Source organism: Cyprinus carpio, chromosome B2 (assembly GCF_018340385.1).
Source record: "Cyprinus carpio isolate SPL01 chromosome B2, ASM1834038v1, whole genome shotgun sequence".
Taxonomy (NCBI): domain Eukaryota; kingdom Metazoa; phylum Chordata; class Actinopteri; order Cypriniformes; family Cyprinidae; genus Cyprinus; species Cyprinus carpio.
In genome coordinates this window covers 22,496,166-22,521,937 of record NC_056598.1, presented here as the reverse complement: position 1 = coordinate 22,521,937, position 25,772 = coordinate 22,496,166, and the positions used below count along the sequence as shown (strand labels likewise).

Sequence of the window (25,772 nt, the reverse complement as noted above, 5' to 3'; positions counted from 1 at the left end):
GTCATTAAATATACAATTCAAGGCAGCACAGGTAGCTAAGAAATGTCTTAAAAGGTACTGTGCTATAGATAGTTTGAAATTACATATTTTCATGATAATGACAGTGTTCACGCTTCAGAAAAGCCTCTCTTGGGAGTTCATCACCCAGGCATTCAATTTTTCCATTTTGTGTCTATTTTTCCATATTTCTTAGATTTTTTTAACCAATCAAGTGTTTGCATGTGCATTCCCATTTGTCCATGTGGATGTTTGCAGACTCCTACATCAATTCATTCCCAGTCAAACAAATAAACATAGTAAGAAATTCTAAGTCTGGTCAGGGGAGAGTCACACTCTGTCTCCCTGACAACAGTCACTAAGCAACTAACATTTGTCATCCCTTTTCTTCCTTACCTCATGTCCCGTTTCCAACCATCTGCCTTTAGAGTGAAGCCATCAAACCCTTTCAAATACAAATATAGTTCCTCACCTTGAGGAGTGTCACTGCAAGCTTCGGCTGCTGGTTTGCTTGCAAGAATCTAGACCTCATCACAATTGCAGGGACAAACCTCAAACACATACCAGGGTATCATAACAAATTGTCTTTATTCTCTCATTTTCAAAGACATAGTGGATGACATTCATCAATAGTGAGATGCAAGTCAATGGTGCTGCCATGTTTGACCTCAGAACGTTTCCAGAACGTTGTGTTTACGTTGTTGTTGCATAAGCCTGTGTGGCCAGCCCCCACAGAAATGCTTGGTCCTATGGCATATTCAGTGGATTTCATGAGATCATGTGTTGACGGGTCTAAAATGTGAGGTGAAAACAGAACAAAACCTGACCATTTCTGTGGGCTATTTGTCTCCTCTTATGGCTCAAAATATGATATCATCCTCAAACACTCATACAGCTTCAGCCCTATCACCTAATGGATGTAATTTGTGGTAACCCTCACAATAAGGCTACAACAATTTACAGAACATTATTGTTAAACAAACAAACATAGTTCTAAGCCTAACCATTAACTCAGAGGCAAATGATGGGTTGATAAGAATGATGTTCAAACCCTGTCAAACTATTTGCATTAGTGTTACTCAATGCACTGAACTCTATGGAGTGAAGTATCAGTGGTGCTCAGAGTTCACACAATTTCAATTTTGACCTTGTTAGCGGACCTTTCAAAGCTTTGACAATTATAGCCAGACTTGCAGGTACAAGAATCTCAGTGATTTCTGCATCCCTAGAAGCCTTTTAAAGTACAAAGCAATTGAATAAAATGTCAAGACTTTAAGTATATGCATTTTAAATGGTTAGTTTTTTCCATTAATTTTTTACCCGTTTTTTTTTTTTTTTTTTTCATTGGCACCCTAAGATCTCACTTACAGATCTAAGTACACTGTCCGTGATGCTTTCTGCCACACTTCTTATGTCAAAGCGGCTTATAACGCTTGTTTTGAAGCCCTGATGCAAGTCATATGAAAGGGTCTAAACTAATATATTGTTTGAAATTACCAAAATTCCTATCAACCAATCACTATCAACCAGTCCTATTTGGTGAAATCACAGTAAGTCTCTCATGATAAAGACAACATGAGAAAAAGACATTACATGCTTTAAGACTATATGACAAAGTGTGCCATTCTCAATATTGCTTGTCCTAACATCTGGTCCTTTTTGGTGACAAGTCATTTAGGAAAGTGAGGTGAGAGGAAATTTAAAGTACAGTTTTAACCTGAACCCAGGGTTTTATGGCGTTGGTTGAAAGTGTCTTTTCAATCTCTGAGACTTGCATTCAGCTGCGTGCAACTAAATTCCAAATACTATATATTACAATTGACCCGTATAAAGGAAAATAAGAGACAGCCGGTTTATTCACTTGTCATACAGAATTGAGTGTGAAGATGGCTTGCTTTCATTATAGAGGTGTCAAATTAGTTCAACGGTATGTACATATTCTCTAGAGTCTGCCCTGTCTGACTCAAGGGAGTTTATCAAAGCGCTCTCTACAGACCAATCTGCTTTCCCTGCCAACACTGATTGCCTAATATTGCCTGTTTTCTTATTTTAGGCTCATTAAATAACAGGTCTGTGTTTAATTATGAGTGCACATAATTAAGAGTTTAAAAAAAATCGATGTTAATATCAGAAGAACAACAACATTTTGCTGTTATATTGCAAAATGTCCCATTACATCTTAAAACAATCAATTAGTATGTGATTATGCTCTCGGCGGGCCTCCCTATGGTTAAGACTTCATTATACAGTAGGTGAATATCTGAGTATGTACTTTAGGCCTGATTGACTGAAGTCATTACTGTGCGTCAAAGATTACATTTCACTAATAATTGTTTGAGGGAGAAAATCATCAGTACCTAATCACAAACATTGCTTATGTTTGAGTATTTTCTTCCTGTTCTCCAAATTTACGACAAGCCAATTAATTCCAACCACAAACCAGGAGTATGTGTTTTCTAAAGGATGTTAAATCAGCTGTACGCCACTTTTTCACTTCAAATCGTTCATCACGTTAAAGAAACTGCATATGAAAACTATTTTAGCAAGTGCTTATTCCGCTTGTTAACAAGACCCTTGAAGGTAGAATTCACAATTACCGCAACTGGCTGGCTGTTTATACTAGAACAATTAAAAAATAAAAATAAAAAAAACATGTGAATATCATTACCATTCCTCCACAGTTCTGTGCTGATTCAGCGCCATATGTTGCACAATGCTTTGTGATTAGTCTCAAAGCAAATTTCTTGGGTGCCATACACATCCTCACTCGGGGGTCAAAAACATCCATGGTTTGCATGAGGTTAGCCAATAAACCTGATGTGCATCACTGAACATTGTACATCAAGAACATTTTCTCTGAAAGAGGAATTGTCATAAGTTTGGTTCACATTGTGATTAGCACCATGTCCTTGCCAGATGTGATAGCATAAAGCAATATTTTATCAGTTGCTTGGTTTTAATTTCTATGCTGTAAAGCCAAATAGCCCAGCCCACAATGAGATCTCATTGGTTCCATAAAAATGTGTCTAAAACATCAAGTATCTTCACACTGGCTTTGATACTGTGATTAAAATTAAAGCAAATTACAAAGCACCAACGAGTGCTTTTGAGGAGGAACTAATCACTGGATCTGCAAAGATTTTCCAGGTTAGTGGCATCAAATGAACAACAGATCCTCAAGAGCGTTGTTCTTGATCACTGCCCTCAAAAAAAAAAAAAAAAAGAGATCAAAGTTTTAACACATATTCTACTATTTTTTCTGTTATTTGCCATTTTTACATAGCAGTCTACTATTACAGTATAATCTGAACAAATAAACTTTACATTGATAGTTAGATTTTCTTTTCTTCTGGACATGCCAGGCTACATGACACTAAATCTGGTTGGGACACAATGTTTTCTCAAAGCCATAACCACCATTGACCTTATTCAGATTAGTAGTTGACCACTAGGACTACACGGTATATTGAAATAATTGTAATCAGTATTATCAAATCGCCAGGACTTTGATTTAATTTAATAAATATATGCGCTGCATGTTTCAGAGTGAAGCACAACACTGTGTCATCCACCAAAATAAAAGCTTGATATTTTTAGTTTAAAATATTAAGCATATTAAACTATTTATTAAAGATAGTGTATTTACTGTAAGTATAGTTTAAAAGGAAGAAATTATTAAAATATTAGCATTGTAATTTTACAGTCATACTACGAATTATATTTAAATATAGTTTAAAATGAAGAAGCTAATTAAATATTAGCATGGTAATTTTAGTCATTATACAATTATTTTTAATTAAATTCTAGAGTTTTTATTTTAACACTTTTATTTAATAATAACCACAATAAATCTAAATTATTGTTATTTTATAATCAGATTAAATGGGTCAACAACAGTGGGAATATGACCTATGAAAACTAAAGAGTACACCGAAATCTTTAAATTTTTCTCAAATCTGATGGTTTACACGCGGGGGGGGGGGTTGGGAGTCTTCGGGGTAAAAAGTAAATTTTCAGCATTTTAATTTTTCTTTTTTTTTTTTCTTTTTTAAAGCAAATGCACTCCTCAACAAAATCAGCCTAATCATTTTACAATTATTCTTTCTTTCCAAATATAGCTATTCAAATTATCTAGTGATTTTTTTCATACAGTGGAAAAACAAAATATCCCAATATCGTGCAGCCCTATCAACCAATATAAGTTTTTCAATAAATGCTTCAGTTTAAATCACTTTATTTGGTTCACCTAAACCTGAAAATATGCAATTTCTGTGCAGGTAGAGTGAGAAAAGCTAAAATGCTAAATCCATGCATTAACTAAAGTATCTCTTTTTTAATTTTTTATTTTTTTTAAATGACAGGTCTTATACTACAGTTCTGCATCTGTGCCGTGCTAGCATGCTTCTACTACAGGAGCTACTCTATCACTAACAGCCTGCAACAGCCAGCATGATCCACTCATTATACTGAAATCCAGTGCTATATTTACGTGGGTCTGTCTGTTTACAGGCCTCTCCCAACCTCAAAGGTCATATTCTGTCAGGATAGTTTATACACTGCTTGGTTTCGCTGCACCATTGTCAAGTTCAATGACTGAGAGACTGGTATAAACAACTAATTTCACACATACTAGTTTAGGTAATATCTCTGGAGAATTATCTCCTCTGTGAAGTGGTCTTATCTCCTCACCTGTCAATCTTTCATCCAGTTCTTCAATTTCTGTTCTAACCTCCTTTAACACCTTCTCTCTCTCAGTCGTTTTCGGTTACATTAGAGCGCTAAAGTCGTGACAAGAACGTGATTTCTGCCTGAGCATCCTACTTCCTCTGTGTCTGCTGAGGTCTCTGTCTCTCCCGCCCTCCCGGTCTCGACCGAGGCGGGAGTGTGGAACGAGCCCTGAAAGAAAGCGCTTGGCCCTGCTGGTCAAGCTCTCTCGGCGGGCTGTCGTGGGGGACCCCTCCGTCCAGCCGGGCCCCAGGTTGTGGCCCCGGGCCGCTCTCACAGCCGCTTCTAACAGGTCATTAGTGCGGTGGTCCAGAGAGACGGAGAGCTCCAGATACAGGCAGCCAAACATCATTGCGCTGGAGTGTGCCTCTGAGAAAGAAAGATAGAGTGAGAGAGAAGTTGAGTGATACAGACGCAGATGGAGTTTGACAATCTCTTGTCATATCAACACAGATTAGCGTTAGATAACTGAATCAATCGAGTGGGACTTAATGGAGCATGGAGGGGCCGTAGGAAAGTAGAAATAAATGTTTGTGTGGGTGTGTTTGTTTGGAGGTGTGTGGACAGGATTGAATTAGATCACTTTAGATGTCGACTAGACGGCACCATTGTGGATGAGTGACATGACCTGAGAGAAGAAACAAACAGACGAGGAGGAGGAGGAGGAGACTGAGAAAACTGAAAAACATTTATCATCCCAATCCAGATATGACGTAGTTTTATAGGGATTGTATCATGAAAAATGTAAAATATTACAAGATTTTAGTTTCATGTTTTAGCAGTCAGTTCAAAAGACTGTTTATTGAAACCAGTATTATTTTAATATTTTTTTATATACTATATTAATAAATCTTAAAATTAGCCTTTATATAGATATATTCAGTTTTTATTTTAATTTTAGTTCAAGTTTTAGTAATTTGAGTTGATTTTCTTCATTTTAATTTTTAAATATTTTTATAGCCTCAATTTATTTTTTGTTTTAGTTATATTAGCACTTCAGCTTAAATGAAAATGGGGGGGGGTCTAATAATAAAGTAAAACATTTAATTTAAATTAATTGAATTACATTTTTATTTAAATATAATTTATTTTATTTCACCTTTATTTCAATTAACTAAAACAATAATTAATAGCTTTATTAAACATCAACACTGAAACAAGGCAAGTTGTTCAGAAATCTGACAGCACAGCAATGAAAACATTCACACATGACCACCCACATTTACACGTCAACTACGCCTATTCAGTGTTCAGCAACTTGGCCTGGCCTGTCAAAGTAAAGTAAAGATGAAGTCTAGATAAAACAACAACAACAACAACAGAATAAGATAATGCTAATATTCAGTAATATTTTGTTATTCTTCAACCAGAATAAGATACTATACAGTTGGTACAGTGTGTAACTTATGACAAGCCCAACCAAACATTGTGCTGATCCTGGCATTATATCCTTTTGAAAGATCACAGCTATAGAAATAAGTGGCTGATGTTTATTTTTACCATGATCCATGATCATTCCGATTCAACCTTAACAGCTTTTGTGACACATTTCAGCACAGAATGTTCTGTGAATCTGTCACAGGCTTTGCGAAGAGGCTGTTACTGTAAGATGGAGCAGTGGCGAATAGATTGGATCCAAGAGCAAACCCACTACATAAGCAAGTGTTATCACTCGTTTGCAAAGACATTTCATAACAGAGATCATTTAAATGGTGGTCTTAAAGGCACAATAGCATAAAAAGCCTGTTTAATGAGGATCCAGTATATTTTGTGATACCCACTTTGTGTGTGTGTGTGTGTGTGTTTGGGGTCAGTAATATAAACAAAATAATTATTATAATATTTTTATTCAGCAAAGGATTCATTAAATTAATAAAAAGTGACTGAAAAAAATGAATAATAGTACAAAAGATTTCTGCTTCAAATAAATGCTGTTTTTCAGGATGATCTATTCATCAAACAATGAAAATAAATAAGCTCTGACATATTCTGTATGTATATACATAAATAGGATAAAATGCAAAAAAATAAGTTACAGAGGTTAAGTTCAATGTTCTTGAGAAATAAATTATAAAATATATCCGATATGACCCCTTTGATGGATGGACCCCATTATCTAAAAGAAAAAAATTCATTCGTTCTAGGACAGCAGATAGGAGATTTATTATGTGTTAACAAAATGAAAAATATCATTTCGCGTTCTAGGACAGCAGATAGGAGATTTATTATGTGTGTAGCAAAATGATCAAAAGTGACAAAAAAATAGAATAGTACTAAAAAAAGGCTCTGACAACAGAGGAATAGATATGATCAAAGGCAGCATTAAATATATATAATGTGTGTGTGTGTGTGTGTGTGTGTGTGTATTACATGTTTTTGAGAGGGTTGAGGTGGGGGAAAATAAATAGACTTCAAGGAAAAAATAAATGGTAAATCATCAGATGACACCTATAAAATGACTGACCCTGTTATCTTAACAAAAATGAAAAATATGTAGCATTACGGTTCTTCAGAGTTGTAAATTCTGTTTATGGCTATAGACTCATCTTCTCCAGCATAAGGTTGGATGTCTCTGTTTCAGTGATTTAGTCTGTATGACCTTACAGCATGTACACATCCACTGTCTGTGTGCCTGTTCAAATAAGGCTTGAATGTCAGCATAAAAAGCTGACTCACAAATAAACAATGTAAATTAAACCCATTTACATGAAGCTGAGTACATAGTGAGTGTGTGCTCCGGTGTTTGTAAGGGAGACAGGAAGATAGATGGAGACAGAAAAAGATTCAGAACATTTCCGTATCGATAACCACACTGGCTGTAGCACCCGGAGGAATAAATATGCTGAGCACAGATGTGTCTGCATAACTGTCCTCTGCACATCCTACAAGGTCCTTTTCTTCCTGCCACACCCATCTTATGTACTCGCTAGTGGTGCTTCCTAATGTTCATACTTAGGGTTGAAGATTTGAACAAACCCCTAAGCCTACAAGTATTAAACTTTGGAGCATAACTCATCCCACACATTTTGTTTCTTGAAGCTGCCACAGTTCTTCTGGATTTAGTCTGTCTCAGTTTGTTCCGTTTATTCCTTTGTTCTGTCATTACAGAAAGACTGTATGATGATGAGATCAGATCTCTGTGTGGAGCACTGGCTGTTGTCAGGTTCCTTGTGCAAACAAACATCTCACTGGATTATCACAATTAATGGCAAAATGAATGTTTGGAAATGTCAATTGATATTTCCTTCTGACACACTACAGCAAACAATAAAAATAACTGACTTAAAACCATTTTTTTTAGCTGGTGAAAGTACTAGTGTTCTAATAATTTTGGCCACCACTGTATAAAAATGGTCTTATGTTTGATTTGCCATTACTTTGCCCTGTTGTTGTTCATAATTATGGTGGATGAGCAGCAAAGTGAAATAAACAGAAGAATGCAGCTTATACAGAATGTAATTTTCCAAAAGAACAGAGCACCTCTGATGTCATCCTTTCCATGGAACCGTCCTGTTATCAGCTCTAATACATGGAAGTGCCTGCACACCATTTCCTTAATGATTACAACACACTAAGCTTCCTTATCCTCCTTATCACAGCCCTGCAAACACATGGCACAGGGGGTTCACTTCACCATGCAGGAGAAGGAGAGAATTAGAGAAAGAAAGGTGTGAGGGAGAGAATATGAGTGCATGTACCAGAATTGGCATACGTATACACACACACATAAAGATAGTAACACCAGCACATTGTGGGTGAGAAATAATACAGAGCAAACATTAAAAAAAATGTCCTAATCATGCTAAGCATGACAAACAGATGAGAAGAAAAGAGGAGAAAGAGAGAGAGAGAGAGAGAGAGAGAGAGATGCAAGCACAACTATGGAAGCAGCCAGAAGCATTAAACCAATTTACACTGTATATCAACGTGATCTCGTGATAATCTGTATGTATTTTATGTAAAATGTGGTTCTATAAAACGTACATTTACTTGTTTTTACAGGCACTAAATCGTACAAATATTTATGTATTTTCAGCATTTAAACGTACAAAACTGGAACATCATAGGATATTCCACCATGATTCCAGTTCGAAGCGAATGTATGTGTTCCATTCAAAGTGCATTTAAGTGTGCAAGATGTGAATTTAAATTGTATTTATTTACAGAGGTATAGGATGTCACACTTGTCCCTGTGTGAAGACGTTGTGCAGCGCAAATCCGTGAATGAATGTTCCGAAGTGAGGTAAACTTCAACAGATTTCCCCAGCTCAGGGAGTAGGGAGCAATGAACACTTTGTAGGAACCATGTCAAGGGGAACACAGTTCATGCAAGGAGCTCACTTCTAACGAGCTGAGGACTGGAATTGAGAACTGCTGGTGTAGAGTAGCGCTTGTTGTTTGTCGTTTCTCCGATCAAAAATGCAGGTTTTATGTTTACGTGGTGTGGCGCGATGCAACGCAACACGTAAAAACACAATACAAGTCATTATAATTTGTAATTATGTCCCCACTGGATGCAACAAATGGCTCGTGTGTAAAGGGTTTTATTATTGTCGTCACGCCTGTGTTCTGACCAGGACTCACATCACAGTATGACAAGGGGCATAACATTTCCGTCACACCCTTGAGGCATTTGGCCAATCACAATGCACTGGATAGCTGTCCAATTAGACCACACCTCGCTTTTCAGACCGATGAGCTTTGTAAAAAACGACGCGTTTCAGAAAGGCGGGCCATAGAGGAGAAACTATAATGTACATTATGTGGAAAATAATGTGTTTTTAACCTTAAACCGCATAAACACATTACACCAAATACACAAAATAATGTTCTTTTGAGCATCATCATATGACCCCTTTAATGACCAAAATAGAATAAGTTTTGTTCATAACTAAACAAATATTTAATTACTATAATACTGAGTCAGAAATATACATTTACACACAAACTGACCACTTATGTTAGCTCAACCGTCACGGAATGGAACACACAGGATTATAAAAAAGTGAAATATGTTTGATCAAAATGCAGTGGCAGTAACTAAACTGAGTTGGATTAAATTCTGTCCTGCTGAGAAAACACCAGCAAAGTTAATCTATATTCCATATCAGCCCTAAATGGACAATGTGTCCACTTTACAAATGCACATCTCCTAGCAGCACCTGTTCATGCCGATAAGCTGAGTGATTTTTCTTGCCAGGAATCAATGAAGCCCCTTATATAAATACAGCCAGATGGAGATAGAAGCATTTAGACAAAAGCTGAGTCATAGCAGCAAGGTTAATATAGATGACTCATAGAGTATGAGAGACAGAGGTGGACCACAGACAAAATACCTGTTGAATTATACGATCTGTACTCTAAATTATTGAATTGAAATTGCTCATACATTTTATTCTTATTTTCCCACACTTTTCAGCTTATTTTCAAAGCACTTAAAGTCACCATGAAATGAATATTCCTTTGTTTTCTAAAATGCATTTTCTTTTTTGTGAACGTTTCATCCAAGCATGTATTATTATGGGTCACACTTTATTTTAAGGTCCAATTATCGCCATTAACAAACCATTAACTATGACAATTTGCTGCTTATTAATAGTTAGTAAGGTAGTTGTTAAGTTTAGGTATTGGGTAGGATTAGGGATGTAGAATATGGTCATGCAGAATATATGCATTTTAAGTACTAATAAACAGCCAATTTGTTAATAATAGGCATGCTAATAAGCAGCTAGTTAATAGTGAGAATTGGTCCCAACCTTTAATCGATCCTCTGGTGAAACTTTCTAGTGACATATGCCAGACTTTTCCAGTCGTTTGGTCTGCTTAAACCCAGCCCCTTTCCTACAATTGACCGCAAACCCTACATTTTCTTTTCCGATAGATTTACTGTGTCCTTGTTGAATAGAAGCCTAATTTATTTACCAAAAAACTTGACAACAGTTTTTCAACAGCAGTGTATCATGAATTAATTTCTATGATTTTTTTAATTAGATATCTAAAATTATTTGGACTATTCTTATCGTTAAACCAATGCCTATAATGTTTCCAGTATATAATTGACAGTGATGTAATTCTAGTATCTCCATCTCTAATTCCAATTGGTCCTTTTTCTAATATCTAGTGGTATAATGAATTATAATTGGTCTTTGTGTTCTATTTCTATTGCATATTACTATAACTATCTCTCTCCCTTCACTGTCTTTCTGTATTTGTGTTCATAGGGTTTCATTTACTATAAAACATTATTCTTCCCTTTGACCCTGTTCTTTTAATTCCCAGTAATCTCCGCCAGCTATGCAGCAAATCAAGGTTGAATTATGGGATCTGTAGCTCAAGGCCATAGATTAAAAACAGGCCTACCCTCTGTGCTGATCTCACGGGAGCGCACAAGGTCACTCTTGTTGCCCACTAGGATGATGGGAGTGTGCGGCAGCGACTCCCTCAACAGTAGGCGGAGCTGAGCAATCCGGTGGAAGCTACGCCTGTCCGTCAACGAGAACACCAGGATGCACACCTCACACTGCAGAGTGGACAGCTCCTGTCAATCAAATCCAAACACAGACATGCCAATTACAGCATAACTCAACCATAAAGATTCAGTGCTCCATATACATTTCATTTATAAAGCATTAGATGATTATTTGATATTGTAGGTCAGTAAAGGCCTGTTCACACCAAGGATAAACTATAATGATAATAATAAAGTTTCTATGAGAATAGGAAAGTCCACACCACAACCACAGAGGAAAGATATCACTGGAATCACTTTCAGAGTGATTTTCTCATTGATAAATGATCAGTACACTGACAGCTGATCAGAATCCACTCGAGTTTAAGAAGCTCAAGCATTTAAAGCGGCAGATTATATAAATGCAGCTCATATAAACAGAACAGAATATTATCGTCATTGGTGTGGACGCTAATATCTTTAAAGGGATAGTTCACCCAGATGTGAAAATTCTGTCATTAATTACTCGCCCTCATGTCGTTCCAAACCCCGAAGACCTTTGTTCATCTTCGGAACACAAATTAAGATTTTTTTTTATGAAATCTGAGAGCTCTCTGACCCTCCATGGACAACAAGGGTACTACCACAATCAAGGACCAGAAAGGTACCAAGAACATTGATTAAAATAGTCCATGTGACATCAGTTGTTCAATGTAAACAAGGCACAGCGCATGCATGTTCTACGTCAACTGCATCACGCACACGCATGGTTTATGTGCAAGAAAAGCACACACACGTGTCGCGATACTCTCCAAAATGGTGCTATAGGGTGATGCGGAGGAGAAGAATTGTTGAATAAAGTTATTCTTTTTGTTTTCTTTGTGCACAAAAAGTAGTCTCGTAGCTTCATAAAATTATGGTTGAACCACTGATGTCACATGGACCGCTTTAATGTCCTTACTGCGTTTCTGTGCTTTGATCGTGGTAGTACCCTTGCAGTCTATGGAGGGTCAGAAAGCTCTCAAATTTCCTCAAAAATATCTTAACTTGTGTTCTGAAGATGAACAGAGGTCTTGCAGGTTTGGAACGACGTGAGGGTAAGTAGTTAATGACAGAATTTTCATTTTTGGGTGAACTGCCCCTTTAATTGTTATAGTTATCATTCTTGGTGTGAATGGCCTTAAGAGGAGGACAGTTTTCACTTGAGTGCAGCTCAGGAGTGTTTGTGTCCATGAAAAAGAGGATTACTGGAATTTAAGGAGGACAACCTCAAATCTTCGATGGCTTTGTTGTTGTTGTTGTTCCAGCTCACAGTTTTGCTGCCGCAGAGCTCAGGTGTGTTCAAAACAGCAGCAGATGCCTCAGTCAAGCGCCTACCCCCTGAGAACATCACGGCACATCACCACAACCACTTTACAATGCTGAAGTACAGCCACACCAGGGTCTGGCTTTCTCTTAGTGACAGACAGGGTGCGCGGCTGTCGCTCCATCTTTAATGAATTGAGAGAAGAAAGAAAATGCTTCCATCCCCTATGGACCACTTCCTATTTCATCTCCTAAACAGAAAGAGGAACATATAAATAGATGGAAAGCCTGTGTCCTACATCTCTGACTCCCCAAAGGCGAATTCCAGCCCTCTGGAGAGCTGGCTAAAATAAATTCACATTGCAGCCGAGCCAATCGCACTCTGCCCCGGAGCGTGAGATTCACACAGCCACAGAAACACAGAGTTTCTCTGGAAGGGAAGAGTCTAGTGGGGCAGAAGCAGGAAGGGAAAGGGGGGCTCAGCCACCTGTCACAACCCCATACAGGAAGGGCACTGGGAGGAGGTTGTCTCCTTCGAGGAGTGGACACGTATCTTGATGAGCGGTGAAGACAGCACGACACGGTCGATAGTGCTCCTTGTGATGGAGGGGCTCTCTGGGGCCGGACGGGCAAAGTAAATGGACTTTCCATCAGAGAAACAAGACGAAACCGTACAGCGGTATCTAAATAACAACATCGAGCTCTTCGGCTGCAGTACAGGCTTATCTGTCACTGTCTGCCCTTTCGTGGCCAGAAAAACACACAAATCATAGCTTTTAATGCCTTTGAGTACACACATGCAGGTACGGATGTGAAAATTGTATAACCTACAGTGATAGTGCAACACACACTCACACATACACTGCTCAACTGAGTGATTATAGTCATGAGACACACACACACACACAAATCCCTGCCATGCTGTCGGCAAATATGCCTTCCAGCTTTTTTGTCCTCGTGCAGATTTAGATGATTAAATCCAGCACACTCAATGAATGCTGAAATGGACTATATGTCATTATATATTTACCCTATGACAGCAGGTTAATGAAATGAAGCACACTAATCCAGCTAAATGTTCATCTACGTGGCACAGTGCTTTTTGTATAAACACATTTACTGTTATGAACTCCTTGTATATGTCAGGAAGATTAATTTTGTGTTTATTATGTTGCAAAACGATTTAATTAAAATGAACAGAATATCTCACAGTGGGCAGATGGTTTAAACTGATCTGGCTTAAAGCTGTAGCATGTAACTTAAAGGCAAAGTTGCATTTTAATGTGCAGAGACCATTAGAAGTTAACAATTTGTAGACTGAATCTCCATTAGAGTCTAAAGTCTGGCAACATTAAGTGCCTAGAAGTGATTTTGGTCAGAGTAACATGGACTCTCAAACAACATTTTATACATATTTCTCTTTTTTACAGTGATAATTCAAAATAATGAACAGCAAAACATGTACATTAGGTGTGTCACCGATTCTTTATTTGTATATTTTATCATTCTCATGGTTCCACAAAGAATGACGGAAAATATAGTAAGATTGCACAATTCTTATAGACCAGCAAAAGTAGAAGATGCTAGTTTTTTGCTATTTTCATCATCAGTACATAAATTATGTACAAACTAAATGGTACCAGATCAATGCTAATCATACATCACAACGTATCATAATCAAAAATAATTAATCTTTCAAATGATACTCAGAAAGCATTTGCCAGATGCCTTTATCCAAAGTGACTTGCATTGAATTTGAGATATATATTTGATCAGTTGATGCATTCCCTGGAAAATGAACCCATGATCTAGTTGCTGGTAGCAACATGCTCTTCTGCTTCAGCTACAGGAACACAAGAGCTGAAGTAATGAGTTTGCCAATAGACATTAAAGACATTAAAGTGTTCATGTGCGCTCAATTTATACATTTGATGATTCTGATATGACTGGAACTCACCAATAGAGCCGTTTAGTCATGATCTCAATTTGTTAAAAATGCCAACCTAGAATTCTTAAATTCCCTTTTTAATTAATTGTTTCTTTAGAGTTGGTTTTCTAATTGGTAGATCTGTGGTTAGCATTACTTGTCACTGGGGTTTTATAAACACAAGATGCTAAAAAGTTCCATAAGGACTGTAATGGTTATTCAAATCATCATGCATGTTAACTTCAGTCATATCATTGTAGTAGGTGTAATCTGTATTTAGCAAAATATGTTTAACAAATAATTTTGGCTTAAAGGTTTGTGTTCAAGGTAGGTTGTACTGTTGTACTGCAAAACATTCTAAGTCTCCTAATCTAATGTTAACCACAGACATCTTTTTACTCATAAATCCAAAACAGCTAAAAACCCAAGAGAAAAATCCAGAGGGAACTCATGGCTCACAAGCGTATAGCTCTATTGAACATGAACAGTCATTTAGAAATCTTTTTTTTTATTATTCCCTTTTGTGCCACTAGTGGCACAGAAATTATCCACTCCAGCTTTAAAATCCTGAAATTGTTTCTCTCCATTCTGTTGCTGTGGTTAAGCCTTTGGTTGAAAATAAAATGAGTTCATAGGAGGTCACAAAGCAGATTAGAACCTGGAGAAAACACGGAATTAAAATATCCCTCAACCCATTTCTCACCATAAACTCATTCCCAAGAACTGTGTTCTTTCTATACTGGGTCATTTAACACAAACACACCTTTTTCCGGCCACATTTGGCACAGGAAGACAGATTACACGGAAATCAGGCCAGATCCTGGTCAATGAGCCAATACAGAGAATACACAACAAAACCCCTGCATTTTATCAGTGTCTTTTTTCACCTTAAACAAATCTTTGAAAGAAGATAAACTTTCTTGAGAAAATGAAGTATATGAAATAAATATTTAAAAATATTAAAATTAATATACACATTAAATAAGTATTAAAATGAAAATAAGTTAAATATTAAATATTATGATATTCATTATGTATTATATTATTAAATATATGCATATAAAATAAAATAATATAAAATATATTCAAATATTAATATTCATATTATATCTAAATATATACATAAAAAATATTATAAATTAAATAAAAATTAAATGACTTAATTACATTAATTATTGCTACTTTAGATATTTATTTATATTAAATTATATAATAATAATAATAATAATAATAATAAATTATATCTCACAAAAATCCAGAAATAATGACCGTTTTTGTTAATATGACAAATTAATGTATTTCAGGAAGAGGGATGCATAAGAGACTTTAATTTGTTGCTCTGTAGGGGGAGAGGTCGAGTCTGATAATTGGATGTTGAGACATAACCGTGTGCCAAATATGGGTCTGTGCACCAGAATGAGGTCCACACCCCTACAGACAGTCACCACAGACCATCTGTCCACACATCCCCTCCTCCCAAACATACACATTTGGCCCGAGAGCCCACACACAGACATACACCATCCCATCTGAAAGTGCTTTCTCAGCCGCTGAACAAGGCAATTCTGCAGCTATAAACACAAAGCACACATACCTCCACAGATATAAAAGCCTGCTTACTCTGCCAAGCACACAAACATCAAAGAATAAACATCTCCCTAATGAACGTTACACAAAGCTCACAGTCCATAACGACACTGAGGCTGAGCTGAGGCACACTGTACTTAAGCATAAGGCTCCCAGCAGTGCACTACACACTCTGTCTGAGTGAGATAAACAGACGCATACTTCACACAATTACAGAAAAAAAAAACCTTGTCACTTTACACACACAATGGCCCCTACCCAGTAAACAAAAACCATATGAGTTGCTTAGCGTCATCAATATTTCACCTCAAAGTAATCTATTAATTATAGCCAAATGAATAGCCCCGGTCTACTGGCTCATTACATTTCAGACAAGAACTGGTCGCATCTTGTGCCATGTTCATGGCTGGCTAGAGCTAGGTTTGGTCTGGGCTATGTTTAGAATGGAAAACTAGTTCATACCGCTTGATTTTTTCATAAAATATTTCGCAAGTATGTAATATGTAAACATTTTAAGTAGAATGTGACGTGCTAACATTATCTTGCCATGTTGCAAGTATTATTTTGAAATGAAGTTTAATGTTAAAGGGCTAATTCACCCAACAAAATGACATTTCTGTCATCCCTCATTCATCATGTCATCATTCCATCATTCACCCTTGTGAATAAAACAGATGTGAGGCAGAATGTTAGCCTCAGTCAGCAGACATTTTTATTATATGGGAAAAATGTCATGAATCTTTTTTTGTTGTGTACATCTTTTAACATATTATTTGTGTTACAGAAAGAAAGCCATACAGGTTTGGAACAAAATGAAGAGGTGTCAACTAGTTTAAAAGATGGTGAATAATACATACCCTAGTGAAAAATAAATATACTAAAATATGTGTGAAATACATGTATTTCATGCCAAGTATACTACAAATACATTTACATATTATTTACTTAATAAAAACACTCTGCAATTGTACTTTTGGTATACTAAACTTTTATAATTATAGTCTGCTAAACTGGAACAACTAATTTTCTACTTAATGCATTTTAATTGGGCTGAAGTAGTGCTGAAATCCAACAAAAGACATACTGAAGTATATTTAATTGTGCTAAAGAGAAACTATTGCAAATACACTTCACGTACCCTTTAAATATCTTGCATTTAAAGACAGATGTTATTCAAAGCTAGTTAAAACACATCTTAGGCTTAATATTAAGAAATTTGCATTGTGCGCAAGTAGTACTCCAAATAAATGTAAATTATAATTTCTTATATCAGTAAGTCTCAAACGTTATGTCAGTAAATCTGTTAATAGATTAGAACTATACTTAGTATGAAATAAATGTATTTTAAATATATTACTTTTTTAGTAGGATAATACTATTTATTTACTTAATATAACAAGTAACTACATATACTACTTTTTTAATTTAATTAATGAATTTATGCATTTAGCAGATGCTTTTATCCAAAGCGACTTACAGTGCATTCAGGCTATACTTTTTACCAGTAACTTATGTGTGTTCCCTGGGAACTAAACCCACAACCTTTTGCGCTGCTAATGCATTCGATCCTTCGCTGGCTGTGCTGATTTAAATCATAGACAGTAAAAGAAATGGACACAGCGATCCTATTGAATTCAACGGAGACAAGTGAAGTCAATTAGAAGCACGCACTTCCTGGGGGTCGAGCGTACTGCGCAGACTCAAACTGAGCTTGACGTAGATGTGACGTGAGCAACCTGTCTGATAATTGTAAGTCTTCTAATAGCTGTGCCGAGAGAAATCTGAAATCACCCACCAAATCTTGCAGAGACGGCGGGCGTGAACAGGAGCAAAGTTTGGTAAGTATTCTGAAGAATTATTTTGTCATTTTGCATAATCACAATCCCCCCGACTGCCTCATAGACAGTAAAAGATTGTATGCGAGCTTCTCCTCCTGTCCATACGGTAATTTCTCAAGATACAAGGTAATTGGAGCCTTTTATACATTTTAGTGTTTCTCTAGAAATAATTAAAAAAAACTGCTTCTACGGGGCCATAATGTAAGATACAAGGTAATGGAGCCTTTTATACATTTTAGTGTTTCTCTAGAAATAATTAATGGACAAATGGAGTCTTTAAATGCCTCAGATGTAAAGTTATTCGCTGTCAAAGTGACGCCAAAATGAATGGGAGTCAATGGAATGCTAACAGCAGGTGGGGGTCCGCTAATCAATGGTGGCGCCCGGGGAAGCTTCAATAAATTATGAAACCCTGCCCCCCTGATTTAAATCTAGCGCTTCTGTTGTTTTTCTGTCGCAAGTTCAGTGACGCAGGTAGTGACGATTCTCTCCGTCCAATCAGTGATCAGCAGAGTTTACACATCACGTTTTACGTTTTGGTAACGGTATGGTTCACTTGGAACCTCAACTAAGGTGGTACTAAAAAAAAATGCCAGGTACCGAATGAACTGTACCGAACCTTACTGTGCAGTACCATGCAGTGGAAAAGTGCCAGTAGTACACATTTTTTTTTTACATTCAAATAAGTCAAAAGAAAAACGCTGAACAGATTTGCTATCCCCTCTACTTCATTTCTTTATTCATTACAATGGAAAAAAAGGTTCAGTTCCCATTGCATTGTGGGCCACAGTATCCACAACAACTGAGACAAATATAGTTGATAAGCTTGATATTCAATCTAGAAAAAAAACAACAACATGTATACTAGTAGGGCACTATTCTGAACCCTCATTTTATTTTTTAACTGACTAGAGTCCTCAGTTTCAATTATCCAATGGAATAATTAAATACAGTTTACACCCCATTTAGGCGGAATTGATTTCAAGGTGAGTTTTTGGCTAATGTATTGGACACAGGTGATCAGAGACAGGTTAGAGCACGCTGATATGGCTCCATGCTGGAACCAACTCCTGCTGTAAGATGGAAAAGGGAGCAGCGACGTGTGACGCAATTCCCAATCTCGACCAATGGCAGAACGGGTGACGGAATACATTTTTGCCTGCGTAAGGACGTGGCTGACCATGTACTATTTTAGGAAAGAGAATGACTTATTTAAGCCATTCTTCCCCCCGCTGTCACAAGCACTTCAAGTCTAACCGTGCTAACCGAGGCAGTCTAGACTCGGGGCGGTGTGCGTGATTGTACGTTTGTGAGCATGTGTGTGTTTGCATGTGAATGAATGCCTGGGCTCTAATTGGGCTGATGTGTCAGGTGTAGATTGGGTGAACTTGGTGAGTCTGCTACAGAACTAAAATAGCCCTGCATCCTCTGCAGCTACTACTTATGCAGCACTGTGTGAGAATGAGTTCATTCACTGTCTCTCTCCAATTCTCCATGGTTCTGTGAACATAGTTGACAGTGAGGCTGCAATCCGCAGAACAGACTGTAAACTTACTGCAACGTCTTCACAGCATCCAGATATGCTGACCTTGTTTCACAATAAGGAAAGTGCTGACCTTCACTGAATCACCTAAGACTTGTCCCATTAATTAGTAATAAAGACATACAAGGGAGAAATGCTTAGAGGGCGTTTTATCCCACTACAAGGTTGGGGACAAAAACAATCACACTGCAATTACTTTAAACACATCGTGATTCAAATCACAATTTGATAAACATTTAACATTTCATTTTGCTGCTTCCTGGATCAAAGCAAACCACAAAAGGCATAAAGTAATTAAATAAGCAGCTCTTGCATTCAAAAGAGTGTGTGAAACAACAAACGGGTAAGCAATAACTCAATTTGGAGCAATGCCTCATGCATTTAAGTCATGTTTTGCCCGCATTCTGCTGCCAATAGATAGAGCTGCTCTTAAGCAAACCGCATCGTGTTCTCACACCATCTCCTGAGATGAGTTAAGTTTGCTTTTAGAGGACCGTTTGTTTGAGTGGTCAAAAAAAAAAAAAAAAAAAAAAAAAAGATGTTTTTGTATATCTCAGAGATATACAAGAAACAAACCAAGTGTAAATGCAGCCACAAATACTCCCACAGCCCATTCACCTTTTAACTCATACTAGATATCATATATATATATATATATATATATATATATATATATATAAATATTATATATATTATACACTGATTACTGCTATAATTTTCTGACAACCCTAATCTCACCCTATTATAGTCATAATTTCTGTTGAACAGGTTTAACAGAGAAAAAAAGAAAATCTTTCCAATCACCCCTGCTACTCCTGCATGGCATTCACTGTAGTAGACTACAGACAAAACAGAACGCCACTAATTCGTTTTGAAGTATGCAGTGCATCGCAGACTATATTTTTATTTAATTAAATCCCAATCTGTTGTAGTTTATTGTGCAAGGAAATATCAATTTTGATTGAATCAACTGTGCAGCTCCAACCACTACTCAAATAAACCTTGAAATAAACAAAGTAACTGCATTACTGACAGACTTCTGCTAAACATTCTTCATGATCAAGCTTCAATCCTTGAGCTACAGACTGCAATCAGTGAACCATGAAGCTGTAAGGGCAGCGCTGAATCTCTGCATCTATAAAATTAAAATTAATAGCTGCATAGTTTATCTGGGATCCTTTTGTTTGCTGTAACCACTGGTAACCATGGCAACCAGGGAACAGGCCAGGCGGGTGTAGAATGCAACGCGGTGGGTGAGGTCAGAGGTCACGTGAAATGACGTGCCACTGAGGAAAAGAGCCAGATGGTTAGACAGAGAAAATGAGGGATGCTTTGAAAGAGAAAAATGAAAGATGGAGAAAGATAAATGATGGAATGGGGGGGGGGGTTCTTTCAGCCACTGCACTCTCGCTCTCCATCTCTGCCCTGGAATTGATCCAAAACTTGCAGTCATTCTGTGATAGCAGGATCACTTATTGACATTCATGCTTGCAACAAACAGTATCTGATTTAGGAGAGATCTGATGACACATAAACATTATTTGGAAAGGGAACAGACCAGTCAAAGTCAATCAGTTTTGCCCAGGCAGGAATTTGAATAAATATGAATATTCATCAAGGCTACAAAGGCAACTTTATACCCTAAACATCTATCTGCACAACCCTATGATAATATCACATAACATTCACAGGTGTTGAATAAATTTCTAGTCAGCTGTGACACAGAAAAGACACTCTGTGATTCGTACGAAAATCACAAGCATGTGCTCATGATATCACTGTGATACATCTGTGTGTTCCAGGCGAAATGATCATCATATTTCAGAGTATAAACAGAGCTCTGAGTGGACGATACACCCACACTACATGCTTTGGACTGTCATACGAGCGGGTGCGAGGAAAATGTATTGCACATAAAATCCAACAACATGAGGGGCTTTCAAATCACTATTTGTTCCCCTGTGAACGTCCTATAAAGGTCAAATGGCTTGTACCTTCTTGTATCGTCAGGAAAAGAGGAAAAAGTGATTGATAAGAAGAGACAACTGAAGTCAGAACTAGTAGAGAAGCATCAATCCCAGAGGAAGAGGAATGTAAATAATTCAATCTCACGGATGCTTCGGATGAGATGACACTACCCACAAGGGTCAGCATCAAAGACCAAACTAAGCGAAGAAAACAAAAATAACAACTTTAATCAAAAATAACATTCTCCAACATTCCCCTCCATATTATCCACGCCACATTTCCAAATCGCCACAAAGTCGCATCCTTGTGGCACGGATGATACAGAAGAGCACACACAGCATACGATGATATGGAGAGACACAGAGGAGACTGTTGACAAAGGAACTGTTGATAAAGTCGTTTTTTTGTTTTCTTCGCTTACAAAAAGTGTTTCCGTCACTTCATATAACCCAGATTGCACGTCTGATGGCAGATGGAGTATTCTGACGACGAGTTTTATACCTTTTATGGACCTTGACACTGTTATTTATTTGGCAGTCTATGGGACAGTCACAGGCCTCCCGGTTTTCATCCAAAATATCTTAAATTGTGTTCCAAAGACAAACTAAACTTTTACAGGTTTGGAAAGACATGGGGTAAAGTGATTAATGACAATTTTCATTTTGGGGTGGCGTATCCCTTTAATGTTTTGTCATATAGTACTATATCGCAAAAGCCATATTTTTCTATAATTGACAGTATATGTAGATTTGTCATATATGACATGAAAAATTGCAATCCTGCAACACACTAATGCAAATGCAGTAATCGTGACTGAAAAGCATAATGACACAGTGTATTGATCCAATAGATCATTTTAGATTACTCAAAAAAAAAAAAAAAAAAAAAAAAAGCTTTTAAAGGGGAAAAGGAGAGGTCATAATTCACTGTGAAATAACAAGGAAACCAGGACCTGGTTGATTTTATAGAGGGTACACATAAAACGCTTGTAAAAGGATCTTTAAACCCGGCAGTTACACTCAGCAGAAATGGTACAAATTACGGGAAACTGAAAACAATTTGCCCTAAAGGAAAAGGAAACAGAAATGACAAACAACATACAAACCTCAGCTAGAAGGTCAAGAGCACATTTCTCTCATCTTTCTCTGCATCCCCTCTTTTTTCTGTTAACCTCTCTATCCTCCCCTCTCTTTTCTTAACAACTCTCATATGATGAATGCTTCTGGACATTTAATAGAAATTCACACCAAACACCTACATTTATGTAATGGTTCATGTAAATGTAGCTGTTCAATTTGATTATTCCTTTTAAATGTGTAGCATTTTAAAGGAATAATTCACCCCAAAATGATGTAATGTACTCAACTGTCATTCCAAAAGTATATTTCTTCATTTTTTTTTTTTATATCTCTGAGACATATTTTAAAAATGTCTGGGTAGAAGAGAAAAGAATGAGACATCATACACTGTGTTTAAATTGGAGCTTGACAAACTACAGTTTCAAAACAGGTTCCCAAACACTGCAGTGAAGACATCAGAATAGAAGATTTGCATTTCCTAAAGCAAATACCAGCTCTCAAAAGGTAGCAAAAGAATCATGTTTGGTATGCATAGAATTTGGACTTTAGTTCTGTTAAAAATGAAATGTTGCATCAGTCACTTGCTGTTGTCATGACAATAAGTATGCATCTTGTTTTCTGTTGGGAGAATACAAGAATCAACAGCAATACATGTTTACGTTTACGCAGGGAAGGCAAGAACAATCTCAATTTAATGTTCATATATTATGATGACATCACTATTGGTGACATTTTGAATGTTAGACATTCATAGAATGTAAATCAGTAGGGAAAATACTGTAATCTTCAAATCAATTCATTTGAATATGAAAATAATAATAATACATTAAAAAAATCTGGCTTAATTGCACAAGTTTAACTCCCTGTTTTATGTTTTTTCTGAAAGCCATTTAATAAAATACAAAATAAAGGGTCCAAAACACGCAAACCTCAGCGTGCTTTTATGCATTTGTGAGAGTGTCTGACTCACCTGTTTCCAGTTGTCATATACTAAAATTGTGCTGTCCTCATCATCCACGGTCACTCGCCGCTGGTAACCCTCATCTACAATACACACAAAAACATTTCTTTTAAAAACCAACACTCAAGCATAAAACGAAATCACTGGTGTTCAGTTAGCATCTAATTTTATTCCTGCAGTTGAGCCGAAACTGGCAATTTCACAGGATCAAACGTATAATAATATATCTGTTGAAAGAATACAAAAGTTTTGAAAGGTAAGTTCAGAATTGGACTCAAGACAGTTGCGTAACAATAATTTATCCAGTGCAGAATCGATGCACTAGGACACTCTACTCAGGTAAGAGGAAAAAAAAAAAACCTGTCTGTGTGTCTGATTGGCCCTTTATCCCCTAGTAAATGACATGCTCTGTTTGTGCAGAAAGTGTCTGTGCAGAGCCAGTACTCTGCTGGTTCTCTCCCACCTCATTAAGGCACAAGATGATGAAAGACCTGAAAAACGATGGATGCCTTCATGGCACCCACTGCGCTTTTTCCAATCAAATCCTGAGAGCCATACACTAGTGATCTCAGGTGTCTGTGAGGTGATAAGTGTGTTTCATCCAAAGCAAATCTAAATATAGTACTACAGTCCTTGGCATCCTGATGCTTGATGCTGGGCATAAGAAGGGTGTATGAATATAATCTTTACCGGTTGCTTGGGTTTCAGAGTCTATAGAGAGTGATCTGTCTGACAGTCCAGCAAGGCAAAGTGCTAGAGAGGATTTGCCCACTCCGTTTTGGCCCAGTAGTACTATCCGAAGGGGTCCGTGGTACTTTTGCTGCTGCGGTTTCGGTGAAGGAGAATCTTGGATAGTGCTGACGCTGATTTGCGGAGTAGCAGGCTCATCGAGTCCTGGCGTCCAATCATAATCCTCAGACACAGCTTCCTCTCGCCTCAGCTGATGCTTGATTGGCAGGGGGGTGCTGCCCCTGCGAAGCGGGGGCGCAGCTGATAAAGATAAGCCATAACCCTGGGAAAACCAAAGACAAGTAAAAACATACATCAGAGGCAAAGACATTCACCTGATGAATCTGAACATCAAGAACAATGACAGTCCTTATGATATCTAACTTAATAATGTATAGAAACAATCATGTGCAAGGGGGTTGGATCATGGGACTTTGGACTTTAGGGTTGTGCACACTATACAAAAGTGGGTCAGTGCATCCATTCACATGAACAAGCATCACTTGGTTTAAAAGACTGGCATAAACATCCCAACAGTCCAAAAAGACGAGGGACGTAATGAGTTTTCTCAGGCTCAAGGCTGTTGAGGGATTCAGCCATCTATCTCCATCAAGCAAAATCTTCAAGAGAGCTCTTAAACTGTTTACTGTGTTTGCTCGCAAGGGCAGCTGGCATCAATATTAATACGGCAATTAATCTAGCCGCAGCACTGCAGGTGTGCTGGGGACCTTGTACGCCTGATCCGGTGTCAGACATGCAAGACACACATAGACAGCCAATTATACTAATTGAAAGGAGGTAATTAATTAATCATATACTTTATTGTGGGACAGACAGTGAGACAATAGGATGTAGTAAGACGCCAGCGCTAAACAGTTACTTTTAATAATAATAAATAAAAAAAAAAAAAATCTGAATTTTAATCATGAATATTGAATTAGTATGCAAATCATAAATAAATTCTCGACTATAATAGGAGGACTTGCAAATAGTGATTATAATGATCAATATAGCCATTTCTAACCGTTTTTTTTATCATTACAAGGACACTAAACTATAATATTAGAAATAAACCTAGGATTGTCTCAGCACAGGGATATTTTCAAACACAATCACTCCTACAGAAACAAAGTTAACACAGAGGCTGCAGAAGAAGAGAGGGTGTGTACACACACACTGGTGAACATCCCAAACCTGTGAAGGACCCTACAACCCACACAAACACACACATAGCCTATTTACACACAAGGGAAAGCGATGATTTTACCTGGTCCGACATCGTTCTTCAATTCATCTGCTTTCAGTGAGACACTCCGCCGTCCATGTCATGTCACTGAGCGTCAAACACTGCACAAGCGTCGGTGGGGATTCTTACATTACACTCGACTCGTATGCCATCACATTGCTGTAGTCTGAAAAAAAAGAAACGCTCCCAATGTGACTCTAACCGCGCAAAAACGCTCCTTTTTCTCACGCTGACTTAATAGTAAACATTTAATCGCTTCTCTGTGAACGGCTGCTGTGTGACTCACGTATTACTGTACACCTGTGAGTCCCTTCAAGTCTCTACAGTATAATAGTGGCTTTTCAGATGAGAGCGTGTAGCCCCGCCCCCGCACTGTAGACACGCCTCTTCATTCCAGTCGTTACCTGAATGCTCCCAAT

At 37.4% G+C, this 25,772-nt stretch overlaps 1 protein-coding gene across 3 annotated transcripts; it reads right to left on the bottom strand.

Moving 5' to 3' along the window:
- Nucleotides 1–566: 566 nt before the first annotated feature.
- Nucleotides 567–25,772, bottom strand: LOC109093901 (GTP-binding protein REM 2-like). 3 transcript variants are annotated; one of them, XM_042718709.1, is made up of 6 exons: nucleotides 25,640–25,772; nucleotides 25,375–25,519; nucleotides 24,069–24,390; nucleotides 23,388–23,461; nucleotides 11,083–11,260; nucleotides 567–5,091 (listed from the first exon to the last, which is right to left on the bottom strand). In XM_042718709.1, exons 2-6 carry the CDS (start codon nucleotides 25,384–25,386, stop codon nucleotides 4,763–4,765), a joined length of 915 nt encoding a protein of 304 aa, XP_042574643.1. In that variant the 5' UTR covers nucleotides 25,387–25,519; nucleotides 25,640–25,772; the 3' UTR covers nucleotides 567–4,762. The 3 variants fall into 3 exon arrangements, with proteins under 3 accessions (XP_042574643.1, XP_042574641.1, XP_042574644.1); XM_042718707.1 differs by lacking the exons at nucleotides 25,375–25,519; nucleotides 25,640–25,772 and adding an exon at nucleotides 24,544–24,777 and having other exon boundaries at nucleotides 24,069–24,395; XM_042718710.1 differs by lacking the exons at nucleotides 25,375–25,519; nucleotides 25,640–25,772 and adding an exon at nucleotides 24,596–24,773.